At 36.0% G+C, this 20954-nt stretch overlaps 1 protein-coding gene across 12 annotated transcripts in view; it reads right to left on the bottom strand.

The window, feature by feature from the left end:
• The window catches only part of arb2a (ARB2 cotranscriptional regulator A), a 284933-nt gene that overhangs the window by 250553 nt on the left and 13426 nt on the right, over window positions 1-20954 (bottom strand). For 8 of the 12 annotated variants that reach the window (XM_062974236.1, XM_062974231.1, XM_062974232.1 and 5 more), the window contains 2 exons: window positions 16411-16511; window positions 253-318 (listed from right to left, as the gene is read on the bottom strand). In XM_062974236.1, coding sequence (XP_062830306.1) covers window positions 253-318; window positions 16411-16511 — 167 coding nt within the window. The remainder of the gene's footprint in view (window positions 1-252; window positions 319-16410; window positions 16512-20954) is intronic. The other 4 variants (XM_062974242.1, XM_062974240.1, XM_062974241.1 and 1 more) reach the window with 2 other exon arrangements.

Raw genomic sequence — 20954 nt, 5'->3', positions numbered from 1 at the left:
CCAGCAAGTCAGACACAAACTTCATTTTAAAGATGCTCAGTGAGTACAGTATGTGGCTTGACAGTTTAAATAGGTTCCTTTTTTCTGCAGTTCTTAGATTTATCTGAGAAATAAGTTTGATTCTATTCAGCTGGGTTTACTCTCTTGTGGGTGTGAATAAGACTCAGCTCTTGTGATGAATTTGGTCTAACTGTCTGAAGTCTCTCTCCTATTTCTAAGTTATTGGGGAATATTATCATATATTTAACTTACCGGGACAAGCACTTTTTTCAAATGGCATTCTTCTTCTAGTAGTTCATATACATATTTAGTGATGATCTATAAGAGAAAACAGTTGTACAACACTCACATAGATTCTTCCAATATTTACATGAATTTCAATGAAAAAATGTTAATCCAGTTTTTTAAAAATATGTATAAATAAGCACTCCCTGAGTTACAAGCATCAAATTTACAAAAGAGTCATAGTTAAGAATGGGAGTGAGACAACAGGAAGTGAGAAACATCTACTCCTAGGAAGGGAAATTCACCCTTGAAAGAGTTATCATGGGGAAAAGGTGTCTCCACTGAAGCTTTATCACCAATCCTTGTTTTGACAACAAGCCAAATTTTTCAACAGCAAATTATCACAGGCACAAAAAGCAAAGTGAAATTTTCTAAACAGGGGCACAGACAACAAAACAAACACCACAAGAGTGTTAACCCTTCCTTATACTATCTAATCTCATTCCATATTCCATATTCATTCCAACTTACATATAAATTCAACTTAAGAACAAACCTAAAGAACCTAACTTGTTTGTAACCTGGGGACTGCCTGTATATTGATTTCACAATGTTATAATCTTTTGAAAAGCTAACTATTGAAAAAGGCAGAAACTTTGCCTCACTGGCCCCATATATATATTTATCCAGATGCTTAACACAATTATATGAGACTTCGCCTTCTTTTTATGAGAACTATGTGACTCAAAACTAGGGATAAAATGTTTTTATATAATATGCATACTCAGAGATGTAATGGCTGTTTTTCTGAGGAATAATCTGAAAATAATTTCAGTAGGTAGTTCAGTTAAAATCCCTTTGTTACTGCAGGTCTATTTCTGGAGCCACTCTGACAGATCTTTATGCAACCTTTATTTACTCAGCACAGAAAGGACAGGTAAAAGTTGCCCTTGAAAAAAAACTACCCTGCCTTCACTTAGTGGAAGTGAGAAACTGACTGAGTTCATGGTTTCATAATGGAAACCAAGAAATGGCTATAGAAAAAAATAACTCCTTGAATTGCAACGACATTGCAAATTTACTAGATCATCTAGGAGGGCATCAAGGTGGAAAGGCTGGTTTAAATATGGTCTTTGGAGAGAATGAAACAGTGAAAGTATGATACTAACGAATGAAAACTGCTAAGCCATTTTTTAAACTTCACTTCAAATCTGCAACAAGTAATCGTAAATAGAACACATTCCAATTGCAACTCAAGTGCATATGATTATAACATTCTTGGCTGTTGTATCAAACAGCTAAAATTTAAAGCACTATACTTTGCAAAGAAAAAGAAGAAAGAAAACAGGTAAATTCCCCTAGCACCAGCTCACAAGCTCCAATTACTGATGTCCCAGTGCAGGTGGCAAAGTAAGCTAGTTGGTTAAGTGCCAGTGAAAACTGACACTGTGCAACTCTGTAGCATTTCTATGTGCCTACATTCCTTTGATTTGAAAATTATTCAGCACTAGATTAAGAATATACAACAATTCATTATTTTTCTTTGCAAGTAACTTTGATATAAATTAGATTTCCAGACCTTTACAATAGCAGCAAAAAATCAGCCATTTAGAAAAATACAACTATGAGTAGTGAGTTAATTTAAGATATGTTTATCTCAAAACAGCATGTTAGAAACATGCACCCAGTATAATTGTACCCCTGAGGTCTAACTGTTTATACTTCACTGAATCATCTTCCATTTTATGAAAACAGTAAAGCAGTTAAATTTCTACAATCTCAGACACTGAGAGTGAAGAATAACTGAGGCAAACATAACAGTAATAAAAGATAAAAAGATTTTTTATGCCAACTACCAGCTAATTTCTGGTGGAAAGCAAATTGCGTGTTTGCAGCTGAACAGTTTTATCCAAGATGCATCACACAATATGGATCAGGCTGCTGACAACTAAAGTTCTAACACAGCACAGTTCAAAATACATCTGAAGCTGCATGATGGAACTGAAGAAGGGCAAAGAAGGTTATGAAGCATTTTACAACTTTACCAGTTAATATAGTCCCAACTGCAGTTTAAGTCCAAATCTTTACTTTTCAGCTTTATTTAAAATCATGGAATAATAAGAGATTTGTTCAATCCATTTTGTCAGCAGTGGTGGGAGGTCGTCTAGATCAGTGGCTCTCAACCTTTGATCCTCCAGGTGTTTTGGACTTCAGGTCCCACAATTCCTAATACCTGGTAAGCTGGCTGGGATTGCTGAGAGCTGAAGTCCAAAATACACTGCTCTAGATTATTCCTTCTTAAAGTGTGGGTCCTGGCCCCAAATGGGGTCCCCTTAGCTCAATGTTGTGGTCATGAAAAATTTGGCAACAGTAAAAGGTTTCTGAATGTCACCTAGGCATTTACTAAAACTATTAGAAACAATGTGAAGTTTTCACAGTGGACTCTGCAGACAATGCCTCAGTTGTACTTCATAAAAAGGAAAACCAGCCTATTTAGAAAGCCTTGCAAATGCTGATTTGTCGTCAGTAAATGTTTGGTTTTTATATCTATTTTATATACTGTTATACCTGGGGTCACGTAAACATTTCTCGTGTACAAAGGGGCTGTGAGCAGAAAGGTTTAAGCAGCCCTGCTCTAGATATGCCATCTATAATTTTACTACAATAATGCAATCTTGGGGTTACATAACATCTCTTCTATATTTAGTATTAATACAGCATATGCTAAAGGATCAAGGAAGATAACAAAGACCAACTCTACCCTAGCAACAAAATTAAAATTAAAGAAATTCACTGTAATTTGCCCCACATTATCAAATACATGGACTTTAAATACTTCTAAAATGTATTTGTGTGTATACTACTGCAAGTCAGTGGTGAAAGGCAGTTCTATGTTTAAGCACCAGTAACTTCAGAGTGCATAAAAAGTTGATGTAACTGGAAATATTTTCTACGGATTGCAGAAAACGTAATAGGGCAGAAGAAATGAAATATTACTTTCCCAAAAATGTACAGCAAGATATCACAAAACATAGCAGAGAAGTAGAATAAGTACACTTTAGCTGACCAACCCCACATGACAACAAGGACAGGCCAAAGCTACATAGATGAGGAGCTAGGCCAATCAATGAGAGGGGTAAAGAGAAGAAAACTTTGTTTCCAGCTTCTCCAGTATCAGACATTCATAAACAAATCAGTGCACAACTTAGAAGGTAAAGGATCAGAAGACAAATCATGGTGATTGTTCAACTTAGGGGAGTAGAACACATATAACTATCTCAACCATTTGGGACTGACCAACCAGAGACAATGCCCTGGACAAGTGTTTCTTGCTCTGTGCTTGATAGGGTCTTGTAAAAGTTATGCTCAGGATGGCTGAACAATGTTAGACTCATTAACAGACCTACAGTCATTTTAAATTCCATTGCCTTATGTTTTATCTCTACAAACTATCTGAATCTGAAAATTATAATCAATATTTCATATGCAAGAGTTATTCCCAAAAGGTACTTAACAATACTTACCTCAAAACTGTACTACAAATCTATATATTCTTTCCTTTACTCAGATATAATATAGCATGTATTTTCAATCCACAGTTTACCTAATCTGTCCAAATCTGTAGATGGAAATCCTCTACAGAAATCCTCTACAGTGAAAGATGGTTATGCTGATAAAAGGAAGTAAATTCACATAAGCACATAAACTCACTACTTCCATTATTTTATACGTCTTATGCCTGGGACAGTTAATAAGTACTGATCACATTGTACACCCAAAGGATCCAAAACTCATAGTTGTTAGCAATTTACAAAACCTATTAGATATGAATCCCCTTATATGCAAAGTGGAAATACTAAATATACTACTCCAGCCAAAACAGAAATGTATACAAATTTCAAAAATGTATGAACTCAATAAATTTACTTCTGTTATGCAGTATTCAGTACACATTTTTCTCCTTTATTGTGGCTGAGTATGTGCCAAAAGCACAGAATGAATTCCAAAATGACTTGCCCTGCAGCAAGTCTCAAGGGGTGAAGTTGACCTGAGGCTTGATACTGTTGCTATTATATACTTGGGTTGAATAAGCTCTATTTTGACCCTGAAGTGACAAACCTGCCAGAAAGTAAACACAAGTGATGCCAGAGAACCTTCTGACATAGAAGTTTTGGATTGCCAGTTAACTAAACACTACAGGCAATGAAAAACTATCCCAAAAGTGCCTAAGAGCTGAATGAGTTTTCAAAAGGTTCTTTTCACTGGAAGACAGGGCTGAAGGGAAGAAAAGAGGGAAAATAAGTGGCTTTGTATAAAAATGTCAGTGTATATCAGATTATTGGTGCTTCAAATGGTATTGAATATTTACAGTAGTTTGCATATCGATAGTAAGAAAGTAGGATTCTTGCCCTTACATATGACTCCATTCAGGACTGGAATCGTATCTAGTAACTTCACTACCATAAATTAAAGTCTGCTATCATTTGGCAATTTTTCTCAAACTGACCTTTTATTTCTGCCCAAACCAAATGGTATCAGTGATACTGAGTCCCTTCGGGGAGATAGGGCAAGTTATAAAGCATTATTAATATCATCATCATCTTGAGTAGTAAGAGCTTCCCATCATGAGAAGTTGAAGTGAGGGAAGAACCACATGTTAAGGCTTTCCTTAACTTCTCCCCATCTCTAGCTGCATTAATTCAAGGTATTGACTAAAACCCGAGTAGAAGATGAACATTAGAGTAGAAGATTATCTCCTCTTGCAGTTTTTAAGTAGAGGCTGGATTGCTATCTGTCAGGAGTGCTTTGATGTCAGGAATGCATAGCTTACTTAGGCGATCCCTTGTAGTTCGAGGATGGTCCTCCATTTCTTGGAAGACGCCTGTGCGTGATTTTTTTTTAATGTGTGGAGGTCGGTGAATGGCCGGTCAACACACAGTCTTCACAGATTGAGGTTCCAGCAGTGGTGTGATTAAGACAATGAAAGTGGCTTCTCAGTCTGTTGCAGCCTTCTTCTGCCTTCACAGCCATTGTAACATGTACCATGTTATTCTCCGCCTGCTCCGCTGTTGAGGTCTTAGGGTCTTCGGATTGTTCTTGGTCTGGATCCGCCCCTGTGGCCACTCCTGGGAGTGCATGACTCCAGTGGTTGTACCCTCTGGTTCACTGGAACACGCAAGCCCCCTCACCACGTCAAGGTGACAATCCATCAAGGGGGGATGCATGGCAAGGGGTTGGAATGGATGGTCCTTGTGGTCTCTTCCAACTATGTGATTCTATTATTTCTTTTCTGTAAATAGATTAGCATCTGTAGCCTTCTAGATGTTCTTGGCCTAAATTCCCATCAGCTGCAGCCAACAGAAGCATGGTGAGGGGAAAACAGGAGAGGCACCATTGGCTACCCATTTTTTAATTCTCTCCCTAGCTTGGGGAGAGAACTCTCACTGTGTTCATTTAGATATACTGTTTTATAATATTTAACATTATCAGATTAAGCCTTAGCTTCACACAATTTACTCAACAGAGCCACACAAAAATCTGACACTTCTACTATCATTTTGTGCCAAATCCCAAACTTCTATTATTTCTACTTATGTTAGATTGACACCAACCAGTCCATGTTTCAAGATGTAATGTTGGAGTGTTTCAGATAGCCACAATTAAAATTCGCCAAATTTACCCAAGTAGAAATGATTGGCAGTCGCAGTTAATAGAAAATAAAAGCAAAACCTTCTGAACCCATTGCAGTTGTGCTGGAGAAAGCCATGGATATACTAAAGCCTCAAGTTGATTGCTGCTCATTCTCACAGTATTACCTATAAATAAGCATTACATACAAACCAGCCCTCCATACTTCATTGGCTGCTGTTAGTAGAAATGGAGAAAAGAAAACACAGTGATGTTAAGACATGAGCCACATTGCAGAAGGGACAGGCATGACTAAGAAAACATGAATGTAATTTGGGAGGCACAATCATGTTTTTCATAATATGTTATTCCACCTTATAAGGCACCTGTACAATCCTCAACACAAATCTGAGTGAGATTTAGTTGTCTCACTCAGCTTAAGCATAACTTGAACATTAAGTGGAATTTGTCATCCTATAAGTAACACTAGGAAAACATTTTACTAAGATATATCTTTTAATATACGAGGCTTTAATATATTTTTCTCCAACAGAATCCTACAGAATAACTTTTTTTAAGGGCATAATATCAAATAGTACAGGTCTAGGTGCACTTTCAATAAGCAAGCTCCCCCACATTGCCATTCTGTCTCTCTCACACTCTGCAACTACAGTAGCTCTGTACCATCTGCAGCCAGATGCCTCTGCTCCCAGGCAATCCTAGAGCGATGGAGGCTTCAGCTGCTGCTGCTGCAGCAATGGTGCCTTATTTAAATTGTTAATTTTTAAGCATCCTAGTAAGTTGTTCTGAATAATATATAACTAGAGTTTGAAACCTATAGTTTTGAAAACCTCTCAGCTCACTGACATCATGAGATAAAGAGATGTCACCATGTTCCCCAAAAAAACCCCAGCCCTCAATATTTATTTGTAAAGGGGCTAATATAAACAAAAAATTAGTGTAAGCATTCCAAAACTTCCGCAACCTTTAAGAAAGCCAAGTATACAAAGGTTATAATCCAAGTGTTGCTGTCCATTCTCTTGAAAAAGATACCTCCATCTATGTTTTCCTGATGCTGTCTTCTAAAAGGAAAACAAAATGCTTTGTTTTCAAAAAATGAATTTTAAAAGACACATGCATGATTCTGTGGCTGGACTGTTGATTCTCCTTCCTTTCCTATCTTCCCTCCTTCCTGATGGAAGGTGGTTTACGACTGCAATTATTCAATATTTCTTGCCAACTTAATAACAGTAATTTTTGCATACTACAATGAAATTACAGCTCATCCAACTACCGTATGGCTGTACCAACTGCGAGGTAAGAGCTAATTCCTTTTCACTCATATTTACAATCTCCACATTGACATTTAAAATAAGATACTAATGTCTACCATTTCTTCACTGAAACCTCACTAGCCTTCTGTACCTCTCAATCATTAATAACAAAGAAGCTTCTATTAGCATCAGTGTGTTGACAGTAACTACCCAATGCTTCATGAAGGAGTCTTTCCAGCCTTGCCTGCAGATGCAAGGGACTGAATCTTAGAATTTCAGCATACGTAGAAAGTATGTACTTTGCCACTTAGTAACAGCCCTGATAGCCAAAGGAAAGCCTGCATAGTTCACTGATGACAGCAGAAGAATATAATTCCAATACAACCAACTATTAATAGAATGAAAAAAAACACATGTTAATAGAATGGAATAGAATAACTTTTTGTTATAAAATGCCATATCTTCTGAACAACTCTGATGCATTCTTTTCTAAGACTGTTGCAATTTTTATCCTTGAGATTAATACATTTTAAGAATGTTTATTTTTATCTGTGACTTCATCTTGTTGTAACTAAAATGTTTATTGTTTTTGCTTTATGTATTATGATTTGTTCCTTTGATTTGTTGTTTGACTTATTTGTTTCCTGAATTGTTTTGTGTGACTATTATTCTGTTCTTCCGATTGTGTTGTTGTTGTTATTATCATTGTACATATTTGTGTTGTATGCCAGTTTTGTTGCTGTATGCCAATAAAGGCTGTGCGTGTGAACAGAATAAATTTATTGTTATTGTACATTGTACAATGAAATTAAATGCTTTCCCCAGTACACATCACAAAAACAGCACACCCATCCCTCCACCGCACTCCAACCACCACCACACAGCCCCAATGCTAAATCAATGCCAAACCATGGAGTTCAATATAGTTACAGCTCTAGAATAAAAGCTATCTCTCAGTCTAGCTCTAGGATAAAAGCTATCTCTTTGTCCTTGTCTTTGTCACCCTGTACCGTCTGCCAGATAATTCAAAAAAAGACTATGCCAGGTGAGATGGATCCTTAAGAATGCTCTGAGCTTCCTTAAGAATGCTCTGAGCTTTCTTAAGGCTGCGGGACTTATAAAGTTCTTCCAAAGAGAGGTTAAGGGCAACCAATTATTCAAAGCTAATGAAAGGCCAAAGAAAAACAAGGATGATTGACAATTAGTGACAATGCATCAAGGTTGTAATGAAGTGGTAAAAGTACTACAGTATATTATGAAATATGTTCCAGTACCAAAGCAGAAAGACTGTTGCCTGATATTACACAGGTTCCAAGTAACTGTATCCCATTTAACTGACAAATTCCATTTCGGACTTCAGTTTCTAGGGCTATTTGAATCTTAAGCAGATTTTAAATATCAGATCTTATCATTTGTCCTTGTGGAACTACTAATTTCCTTATCACAATATGTAAGGTTTTTCCTTTGCTTCGCTAAATCTACTATCCCTAATTTATCAATGAGGAAAAAGGCATAATTGCAAGCGCTTGGCATTTCTCCAGCATGACTCTCGATGGACTCTTGCATTAGACATTTCCTCTTAAGAAATGCCCAGCTCTTTCTTCCCATCATCAAAATAGTCCTCTTAAATTGACTAGTCCTATTAAATTGAGCCTGTGCCTAAGCACAAATAGATGATGTTGTTGTAACGGAAGAACTTGTCATTGACAGATATTCTAAGTTATCTTCAGTTGCTCAAACAGACCTACTTGACAGATTACACTATCTTGAAACAAGGTCTTCTAATTTGCCAGTTACTGAGCCAAAGCTACACCATGCTGCCCGTCAATCTAGGCTAAAAGTATTTCTGCCTTGTGATCATCTGATGAATTCAGTATTAAATGACAATGCAGAAAGCTCACATTCAATTACATTTGATCAAGATATCCCTGGGAAAGTAAACCTCATAGCTCTGGAACAGACTCACTCTTCTAAATTAATCACCTATACAAAAAATACAACCTCTTCTCAATTTACTGCCTTCAAAAGTTAGTACCAATTCTAACTCTTTTAGGCTCCAGAATATAGTTCCATCTGTCAACATCACTGTCCCTGATTCCCAGATAGCTCTGGTACTCTCTAAAGCTAAAGGTCCAGTGAAAAGATGCATTAGAAGAGATGAAGAAGGTTCTTGAATCTGATCAGTTCTTCAGAATTATTCTTATGGTCCCAGGAAGATAATCTCCTGCAACATTGTTGGCTGTGTAAATAAGACCATTAATAATTCATTCTGTTAGTATACTTGTTCTTAAGATGTGATATTGTTGCAGGAAACTTGGTTACCAATAGTATGGCCCTGAATGACTTTGCTGCTTATATATTGAAAACTATTCAGGTAAATAAGAGAAAATACGCTAGTGGCAGCCATGCAGTTTTGACCTTGCGAAGATAATGACTTTGGATAAGTCTGAACATCTAACATTTGGGATTTTTTTTTCTAAAACTAAACACTAAAAGCATCATCACTGTTACCATTTATATTCTCCCATTTAAATTTAAATCTCAGATGGAAGACACCTGGCTAAATGTTGAGCATTATGTTTTTTTCTCTAGTTATAAAGTTCCCTACTGCATACATATACACTATGAGAAATCTAAATATTAGGACTGGACCTAATGGCAACAAGTTAGAAGCCAAATATCCAGTATTAAGTGAATTAAAAGGAAATAGGTTTCTTCCCTACTTACAGAAACCCAAAAGAGCTGAAATTTTATTTTACTGGTTTCTATTTGGCAACTGCAATTTAGGATGAATTTATTAATTGTAAATGGTGTGGCCTCTAAAGATTGTATGGACGTATTTACTTTCTCAGACTTACAGTGGACTACTGGTTTGTTTCTAGAAATGCTTTTAGTTATTGGGTTACAGTGCATTTTTCAGGCTGTATGGCCATGTTCCAGAAACATTCTTTCCTGACATTTCACCTGCATCTGTGGCAAGCATCCTCAGAGGTTTGTTCAGATGTTTTTTGGAAATGAGGCAAGTGGAATGGAATGTATATTATATATGTTTGGACTGTTCAGGGTGGAGGAAAGAACCCTTGTCAGTTTGAAGCAAGTGTAAATGTTGCAATTGGCAAGCTTGATTAGAACTGAGTGGTCTTGCAGCTGCAAAGTCAACCAGTGTTGTTGCCTGGAGACATCCTTTATTTGGGAGGCGTTAACTGGCACTTGATTGTTTGCTGTCTGGAATTCCCTTGTTGCTAAGTGGTGTTCTTTATTTACTGTCTTGATTCTGGTGTTTTTTTAATACTGGTAAAAAGATTTTGTTCATTTTTGTGGTTTCCTCCTTTCTGTTGAAATTGTCCACATGCATGTGGATTTCAATGGCTTCTCTGTGTAATCTGACATGGTGGTTGTCAGCGTGGTCCAGCATTTCTGTGTTTTCAAATAATATTCTGTGTCCAGGTTGGTTCATCAAGTGCTCTACTATAGCTGACTTCTCTGGCTGAATTAATCTGCAGTGCCTTTCATGTTCTTTGATTCGTGTTTGGGCGTTGTGTTTGGTGGTCCCTATGTAGACCTGTCCACAGCTGCATAGTATACAGTAGACTCCTGCAAAGGATCCCTCTTATCCTTTGCTGAATGTAGCATTTGTTGAATTTTCTTGATGGGTCTGCAGATTGTTTGTAGGTTGTGTTTCTTCATCAGCTTCCCTATGCCGTCAGTGGTTCCCTTGATGTATGGTAAGAACACCTTTCCTCTGGGTGGATCTTTTTTTTTTTACTCTTGTGGCTTGTTCCTGGTCTTGCAACTCTTCTGATGTCTGTCGTAGAGTATCCTTTGGCCTGTAGAGCCCAGTTTAGGTGGTTCAGTTCACCTTGGAAAAGGTGGGGTTCACAGATTCTCTTTGAATAGTCTGCCAGGGCTATTATTGTGCTTCTTTTTTGATCTGGGTGATGACTGGAGTTTTATGTAGGACTGTGTGGCCCAATTGATGATTTGGTTTGTGGATGACTAGGATATCTAGAAGTTGTAGTTTTCCTTTGTTTTCTTTATCCACAGTAAATTGGGTGTTTGGGTTAGGGTGGAATAATATATTGATAGGAAAGTGGTGAGTGCCAGAAAAGAGAGAAAAGTCATGGGAGTAACTAAGGGTAAAAACAGGAGGAGAAAGAAAAAAAAAAAGGGGGGGGTGCAATTTGACTTCCCATCTTGACCGGAGTTTTCCCTTTCGTTCACTATGTAGTTCGTGTTTTCTCTTTGTCTCTTCTCATTTGGTCCATTTTATATGATAGACAGGTCTATCGTAAAATCCATTCTCCTTTTTATCAGAAATTTTGTAAAGTTTGTCCAGTCTGATTTATTTTTTCCATCTCTTAATTTTTGTGTTAGTTTGTCCATTTGTACTATGTCCAGTATTCTAATTATCCATTCCTCAGGAGTTGGAAGTCTTTTTCCTTTCCAGATTTTTGCTACTGTTAATCTTGCCGCTGTGCTTATGTAGAAAAATATTCTGTCCTCATTTTTTAAAAATTTCGAGTTCGTAAAGCTTAATAAGTACATTTCCGGTTCTAATTTGAATTTGATTCCTACAATTTCCTGTGTCATTTGATGTATGATCTTCCAAAATTCTTTTATTTTCTCACACGTCCACCATTGATGGAAGAATGTTCCAATTTTTCCCCAGATTTCCAACACATATTAGATTTCTTTTTATTAAATTTTGATAATTTTCTGGCATGTAATACCATCTGCATTGCATCTTGTACCAGTTTTCTCTAATATCAGTTGCAGCCATGTATTTTAATTTTTCTTTCCAATTTTTTTCCCATTGGTCCAAATTCAAACTGTGGCCTATATCTTTCGCCCATTTTATCATACATTCTTTTATGTATTCCTCTTCTGTTGCCCATTTTAGTAATTGTTGGTACAATATTTTTATTAGCTTTTTGTCTTTTTTCCTTATAATTTCCCATGTTCCCTGGTCTTAATTGAATCCCTTTTGGACATCTTCTTTAAAACTTATTTGTAATTGGTAATATTGATACCATGAGATTTCTTTATATATTTGTTTAATTTCTGTGTGTGTTTTTATTATGTATTCATTATTGTTCTTTTTTAATATTTGTTGATATGTCAACCAATTTTTTCTGCTGAATTCTCTATTGTGCTTGGCTTCAATGGGCGATATCAGAGGGGGGTTTTACTATAAAATCTATCCTTGTATTTTTCCCATACTTTGATTAGGGAGGCTCTTATAAAATGGTTACTAATTTTTTTTCTGTTTTTCTTTTGTCATACCAAATATAATTGTGCCAGCCAGATCTGAGATCGTGGCCTTCTAAACTTAGCAGCCTGCTGTGTTCCAATGTTGTCCAGTCTTTTAGCCAAATTAAATTACATGCTTCGTAATAACACTTTAAGTCCAGCAGGCCCATTCCTCCTCGTGTTGTGTCATCTCTTAACAGTTTTGAATTACTTCTGGCTTTTTTATTTTTCCATAGAAATCTGTTTATATCTTTGGTCCATATTTTATATACATGATCAGTTCTAATGATTCTAATGACCAATCATATAGTGGGCTTTTAAAAGTGTTGTTTCCAGGGCTTGTTTCTCAAAGTGTTCCGTGTAGAAATTTGCTATGACAGGGCTAAGTGGGCTCCCCATGGCTACTCCATCTTTCTGTTCATAGAATTCATTGTCCCACTGGAAGTAGCTTGTGGTTAGGCAGTTTTGAAACAGACCTGTGATGTCTTCTGGGAAATTCTGGTTGATGAGTATAATGGTGTCTGCTATAGGGACCTTGGTGAATAGAGACACCATATCAAAGCTGATCAGTTTGTCATTGGCGCTGAATTTGAGATTGCTGATATTTTTCTATGAAGTGGGGCTGAGTTCTTAATGTAGTGTATAGTGAGCCCAATATGGATTCGTAGTTGTGTGGTCAGAAATTTTGCCAAATCATATGTGGGGGATCCAATGGCGCTCACAATAGGCCTGAGCAGAGTTGAGTCCTTATGGATTTTTGGTAGTCCATAAAGCCTAGGTGGAAGAGCTTCCGATCCACATAGTTGATGGTGTATGTTAAGATTAATTGAAGAGTTCTTAATTAAAGTGTTGGTTTTTCTGGTGATTTTGTTGGTTGGGTCCTGTTTGTTTTTTGTATGTTGTGGGATCCAGGAGTTGTCTGATTTTATCTTTGTACTGTTCTGTTTTCATGATTATTGTGGCATTCCCCTTGTTTGCTGGGAGAATGATGATTTCTGGATCTGAAACTCACAGCATCCCAGTGATTCTGGCCATGAAGCCTTTGACAACACATGCTTTTAGTTTATTGTTTTTGTAGCTATACCAGAAGAGATAGTCACCACCAGCCTTTAGATCTTATCATATTTGTTTCACAGAGAAGGATATGGTTAATTCAATATCATCCAACTGTTGTAATTTAATTATTGATGAGACACAGAGGATAAATTCTAAATAATCAGTTGGTCTAAATAAGCTGTTGAGGTGAATTGACTTTTTAAAAAGATCTGTAATGATACCTAAGCTTGATGTGAAAGCACCTTAGATTTTGGAGGAGAATTTTAGATCTTTCTTTTTATAGAGATCACTAGTTTTGAACCATTCTTTGACAATTCCTATGAAGTCATCTTCTCAGTTGTTCCTGCCTGAAATCTGTCTATAGAAGAAGTTTCTGACTTAATTCTATAGGTTAAAAGTAGAAAATGCTCCAAGTATTAATTCTATCCACGTTGAACTTGTTAAACTAATCAACATTTGTGGGCACCATTGCTGGCTGTTCTCTTTTCAAAGATTAATAATTCTGGCAAAATTCACTAATTGGAAGCAAGCAATTGTTGTACCAAATTGTAAGAAATGTCAAGCCACCAATCCAGGGAATTACAAACCTATTAATCAGCTATCAATAATGGGAACGTTACATGCTCATTTCCTACATCGCAGACTGATTTCTTCTTTGAATTCTAATAACATTCTTAATGAGCCACAAGCTACATTTAGATAGAAATACTTAACTTTGATTTTTGTTTGTTCCACAACTTGCTGTGAAATTCTAGGCCTCTGCAAGGCATACTGTTTGTTGCTTTTTAAGGACCTATAGTCAGCATTTGACTCCATCTCCAGGACCACATTATGAGAGAAGTTAGATAACGTTTTGGTTGATAAAAGATTTTTTCTTATTAAGGCTTTATATAGTAATTTAACAATAGAACTGTTACAGAAACACATCTGGGGCTTGGGAGGAGAGCCCTAAAGTCTTTTAGCCTGAAAATTATGTAATGCTGATGTTACTTCCCAAATCCAAATAGCAAAAGCAATCAGAAACTATGTATTAAACTTAATTAAAGCACCAAAGACTTTAATGGCAGGTGGTATACACTGATCCCCTTTGGTAGAGAAATAACACAAAATGTCAGACTGATTAATTTGTGCATTCAGAAAGGCAGTAAATTGGGGTGTGCTTTAATCCCAGTAAAACTGCCCCCCACCCGACCCACAGAAGGTAACACAGGATTTCCCAGTTTAAAAACTGGATAAAAGTGCTGGATAATTCCAGTGGGGCCCCAAGCAGCTCAGAGTCCTATTCCGCTACTAAAGATATTGCCTACCTGTTGATTTTGGAAATTTTTCCTCATGGGCCAACATCACAATGACTGCTTTTAATTTATATTACCAGCTTTCAGATGAAAATTACCTGCCTAATACATTCAAAGTTAACCGACTGATATGCTCAAAGTCAACCTTCTCATATCACATCTGAAATGTATACTGTGTTCAGAGAGTCTAAAATTCTGTAGCATGTATGTACTGCAAGTTGTAAATCTGCCTTCAGTTACAGTACTACAAAGAATAGTCAATTGAACATAGTGGGATTTACTTCTGAGTACGCATACAATTGACTATATCGTTAATAACAGGGTCTGCTCCTTATTCATTTTCACAGCTTTTCTCATAACTTTTACAAATTTCATTTATATTTTGAAAAATGTCAGCAAAATAAATAGAAACCTCTGTTGTTCCTGTATAATTTGACTACAGCTACAACAGCAAAGATAACAAAAGCTATGTGTATATACAGGTAAATGACTTAAAATCAGCCATGACATATGAAACCAAGCAAATCTACTGAATGTAGAATAGCTAAGCATTAGCAAGTTTCTACTACCAATAAATAAGTTTTAAGAACATATTTATGAAATACCTTGATATAAATAAATAATGAATGAATAAGCGGTTAAAGTGATGGTAAGGGTTTTTAAATTTTTTTATTTTAATTTGATGTACGAGGGCTATCCACAAAGGTTACGTTTTGGAATTAAAATGAACAAAAGTATAGGAGAAAACATTTACCATATGCAGTTGAAAGCCACACCCAAATACCACATCTCACGTAGTTGCCATTCAAATCTTACCATAGCTATGAGTGAACTTTGCAGATCCTTCCCACTAAATTCTGCCACTTGCGCCCTCAACCACTTGTTTCCAACAATGGGGGCGTGGCTAGCAATGCAGCATTTTGGCGACGCTGTGCAGCTGCGGGAAGGGGTGACCGGTTGGTTGAGGATGCAAGCAGCAGAATTTGGTGGGGAAGGATTTGCAAAGCTCATTCATCGCTATGGTAAGTGCCTAGATTTGAATGGCGACTATGTTGAGAAGTGGTATTTGGGTGTGGCTTTCAACTGCATATGGTAAATGTTTTCTCCTATACTTTGTTCATTTTTAATTCCAAAACGTAACCTACTTTGTGGATAACCCTCATAAGATTCAAGGAAACACACCACATGCTAGTCAAAGTCAATTTAATGTTTTTATACCAGAAATGCTCAAAGTATTTATGTATACCAAGAAAAAGCTAAAAAGAAAGCAGTATGCTACTCAAGTTGGCTTAAAATTGAAAATTGAAAAAAATAAAAGGCAATATATTATTGTTATGTTAATGTTCTAAAATTTAATACAAAAATAACTAGGTTTTTCTAAAAGATTATTATATTAAAAGAGAAAGGCAATTCTAGATCTAATTTTAAACAATGGTGCTCTACCAACATAGCTACTTCAACATTTTGTACCATTTTTTTCTGTTTACTAAGCACTTTGTAGATAACTATCTGCCCATATTAGATTATATAGCTGCAACAAATTCAGAGGGAAATTATTTTGCTTTAAAAGAACTCCTCCTTCCACCATTTAATCATAGAGAATATTCTTAACAAACTATACAAAACATAGGCTTGTGAACCTATACTACATACAGTAATTATTGTTTGTATAGAATATCTACCTCTCCAAGAGCTTCATAGCGTTTTTGGTTCCATCTATGCAAATCTTCACGGTAGTTAAACACAAATGGCTCTCCAGTTTTTATATGCCTTAACTGCCCCTCTAGAAAAAAAGAAGATTATATTTAACATACAAATCTACAAATAATAGTTCTCCAGAAAAATATTAACTGTGTACCACACAAATACTATTTAATTCTTCAAAGTTAAGAGATGGGATTTTGTTAAGTGACTACAAGGACTTTTATGGTTCTCCTGGCAACTAAAAAAAACTGGTTAGTGTTTCAGAAAGAGACAGGAAAACCCATTGTATGATATGAGCAGAAAAAATCAAACAGAATTACTATGCGCAGAATGAGAAAGTCTCTTAATGTGAAACTCACTCTATATGCAGTTCTCAGAACCAACACTATAATTGTATTCAAAGAAAATTTATAATTATGTAAAAATGCATATACCTACTTCAGAATTTCAGCAAATATAGATGCCACATAGAATATGAAATAAGAAGAAAAAAATAATTCTTTTGTTTCTAATTTTTTAACTCAAGTATAATGTCTTCATATAAAAATCTAAAAATTAATGTCACTTTGATCTCAAGAATCAATGGTAAAAATTACATTAATTTAAAATGTTATGGATTTCATAGTACATAATTATATCCCTAATACTACTGTGGCATTTATTTATAAGCACAATGTAATATAGTTTTCTTCTAGTAAAAAGTTAAACGTTTTCCCCTGACATTAAGTCTAGTAGTGTCTGACTCTGGGGGGTTGGTGCTCATCTCCATTTCTAAGCTGAAGAGCCAGCATTTTCCGTAGACATCTCCAAGGTCATGTGGCCAGCATGACTGCATGGAGCACCATTACCTTCCCGCCGGAGCTGTACCTATTGATCTAATCACATTTAAGTAGGTTTTTCCTACATTTATGTATTATAAGAAAGTATTTATGAAGCATTTAAACAAAATATTTCTTGGCAAGCTGCATTCAACAGGGAAACAATGTTAAGATTTTCACCATGATAACTTCCAGGAGTGATTTTCTGCTGGGTAGGTTTCTCTCACTTCCTGTTGTCACACCCCGTTCTTAACTATGAGTTGTTTGTAAGTCGGGTGTTTGTAACTGGGGGATTGCCTGCATATCATACATTACAGTTCCATTTATGTCATCTAACTATCAATAATAATGTTAGGTTCATTTATTTTTATTTAATTACTGTATTTCTACCCCGCTCTATCTCATCCCAGAAGGGACTCAGAACGGCTTCCAGTTTTGACAAATATTAAATGCCACATTGAAACATAAAAGCATACAATGTGCAACAAATTAAACTTTAAAATCAAACAAAACATATAAATACAATTAAAAATTGTTAAAAACAGCACCTAATCCCAAGATTAATCGATAAAAACATGAGAAACATGCTGATTCAGACTTTGGGGCTATCATGTCCAGCATTCTATTTTCCCAGTGGCTCCATAGTTGCTCACAGAAAGGCAACCAGCAATGTCCACATGTGTAACAGATCAAACAAAATGTAAAGCTAAGATAATGATACCAGACAGTCTTATTCTACGGTTTGTTCTGCACAAAAACTAATTTTATTCAAAATATTGTTAAGACTGAATACAATTGAATAATTGTATTCCAGCTTAGATTACCATAAAAATGCAATAATAAAAGCAGTATTTCTGTTAGCAGAAGATGACATAAGCAAGAAAATATAAATATTTTCTTTATCAAAGCAAAGGTGCACAATTTTGTAAGTCTGTGTGTATGTATTTTGTTTATATGTTTGTATGGCAAAATCAGTTTGGAAAATTCTCAAGTCTCCAAAAGAAAAAGCTGAACTTTATAGTATCTGCAATAAACCTGCCTGCAAATATACTGATACATAAAATAAGTGAAGTTTAGCTTTTTCAGTCCTGCTATTACCTCAGTTTCAATGTGCTTTTTCCAGTTACAAACCTCCAAGGAAGTGTGCTCCCTCACTTCATACCCAATATGCCAGATCTCTATATACCTTTCTTTATAGAATAACTACCCCCTATGTTTCTTCCAAGACTTCTAATTTTTAAAATTCTATGTTGAGTGTCTATCCTCATTTTAAAGGCTAGTTATTGGTGGAGTTTCTCTCTCCCTAAAGAAATCATAGCACATTGTCTAGTAAGAACTGTAGTATATTTTCAAGTGCTCTTAGGCTTTCTAGAAATGCTACCTGCTGAAAATATATTATTGCTTTACAATCAGAATAACAAGCACATCTTCCTCCAAATACTGAAGCATAACTGAGATTAGTGCAAATGCAAAAAAATTCCAGCCACACAGCCCAATCTGAGGCCACCAGGATGAAGAATTTATTCAAATTTAATCTAACAATGCCTATCAAATATAAGAATGATACAACTCTTAATATTTCACTTGCATACTTCCACATTCAGATTTCATACTGCCCTCTTTAGCAATCAAATGTGCACTTTTAAATGTGTCTAGAAAGGATTCTGAGATTGTACTGTACTAAAAATAAGAAGTAGAAAAGTAAGAATTGAACTGCTCCTTTCAAAGAGCATTACTTTGATGACATATTTAGTTTCTAAGTAGCTTCCTATGAAAGCCATCAGGGTATTGAAAAGCACTGTATAAGTGATTACATTTAAAGAAAAGCCTTTTCTAAAACCGAAAGAGAAAAGAGGTTTAAACCAGAAAGTTTATGACAAAGTGTATTAAACAGATATAACTAGAAGTTGGGCCTCCCTTATCCAGAAATCAGAATTTCAAAAACCTCCAAAACCCAAAACCTTTTGCTGCCAGCTTCTGCCTTTGAGGAAGTGGCTGCAGAGCTCCTATTTGTTCATCTCTGAGATCCTTAGCTTCTTTCTAGTCTCGCATCTCATACATAACACAAGTAACAAACAAGTATGACGTAAGGCTATAGAGAGATTGAGCATCTGAGATATGAAATGAGCAGGAATGCCTCAGTTGCCACCTAGAAGGTAGAAACGATGGCTGATGCAAAGAAAGAGAGCCTGAGATCTGAGACCCAAATTTTTGGGAGCACTGCAGTCACTGCCTCAAAGGTAAAAGCTGGCTACTGATGACAAAAAGTGTTGGTTTCCTGCTATTTCACATATTTTCAGTCTCTCTCCAGCCTTATGTCTTGTGCACAAGACAAGTAGCAAACAAATAAGACACAAGTGGGAGACAGGCACAAGTCCATCCACAAAGGTAAAGGAAATTGATATGTATGCAGGCGAATTATCTATATCTGGAAAATATCCAAATATTTAAAATAAGGAACACTTCTAGTTCCAAGCATTTCAAATAAAGGGATGATCAACCTGTATCTTCATGTCTTCAGTTATATATGCCTCTCATATCTATAACTACTTCATGTGACCATTTCAGATGTGTGGTAATGTATGCTTCTCATCACTCTATACACATATGTTTAGTACACAGATGACAAAACAGTGCTGAAACTTGAGCAAGCTCATAGCAGCCTCTCTCCAAAAAGATGTAAGCCTTCGTATACAATCACATGGATGCTATTTTTCTCCACATTTTTTCATCATCTGGCTAAACTTCAGATTATAAACTATGTTCCCAAATGACATGGAAGTCACATAATTTATGTACTGTATATCCTTTGTGTATTGCCATCTGCTACAGGATAACTGTGTGTCTGCTGCTTTTATAATTACAGTAGAGTCTCACTTATCCAAGCTAAACGGGCCAGCAGAAGCTTGGATAAGCAAATATCTTGGATAATAAGGAGGGATTAAGGAAAAGCCTATTAAACATCAAATTAGGTTATGATTTTACAAATTAAGCACCAAAACATCGTATACAACAAATTTGACAGAATAAGTAGTTCAATATGCAGTAATGTTATGCTGTAATTACTGTATTTACTAATTTAGCACCAAAATATCATGATATATTGAAAACATTGACTACAAAAATGGCCTGGATAATCCAGAAGCTTGGATAAGCAAGGCTTGGATAAGTGAGACTCTACTGTATGACCATGTGTCTGCTGCTTTCAGAATTACAAAAATAAACTATATCCGGCATGAAAAGTTTTTAAACTACCCTTCTTAGAAACTGCAACATTTCTTTCTTTGAAAAAAAAATGCAACTAAGGGGGTTTAGTCCTCTTCCACTGTTGCTCTTCTCCTTGGGGTTTTTATTTTGGCTTTCACGGAAAGGTAGGCAGATACTACAGCTTTACTGCACAACTGTATTAGAAATTAGTCATGCTATGTTTGGTGGAGTATATTCCCTATTAAGTGCATTTAGGACTTTAGCCTTGGGTCTTGGAACTTGCTTACAATGAGATACAGTGGGGGAGGGAGGAGAGTATTTAGTCATATATTTGGAAAAAAACGTGAAGACTTCCCTTTCACATTGCTGTAGGTTTCATATGTGTGCGTTCACTAAAACATTTACCATTAATTTTTTAAATCAGGACATTCTTTTGCATTAACCCTGTATTGTATTCCCCATTCCAAGGTTGAGATACAGTGGAGGAAAAAAGTATT

This window comes from Anolis carolinensis, chromosome 2, assembly GCF_035594765.1.
Source record: "Anolis carolinensis isolate JA03-04 chromosome 2, rAnoCar3.1.pri, whole genome shotgun sequence".
Classification (NCBI taxonomy): Eukaryota; Metazoa; Chordata; class Lepidosauria; order Squamata; family Dactyloidae; genus Anolis; species Anolis carolinensis.
This window is presented reverse-complemented; position numbering and strand designations above follow the sequence as displayed.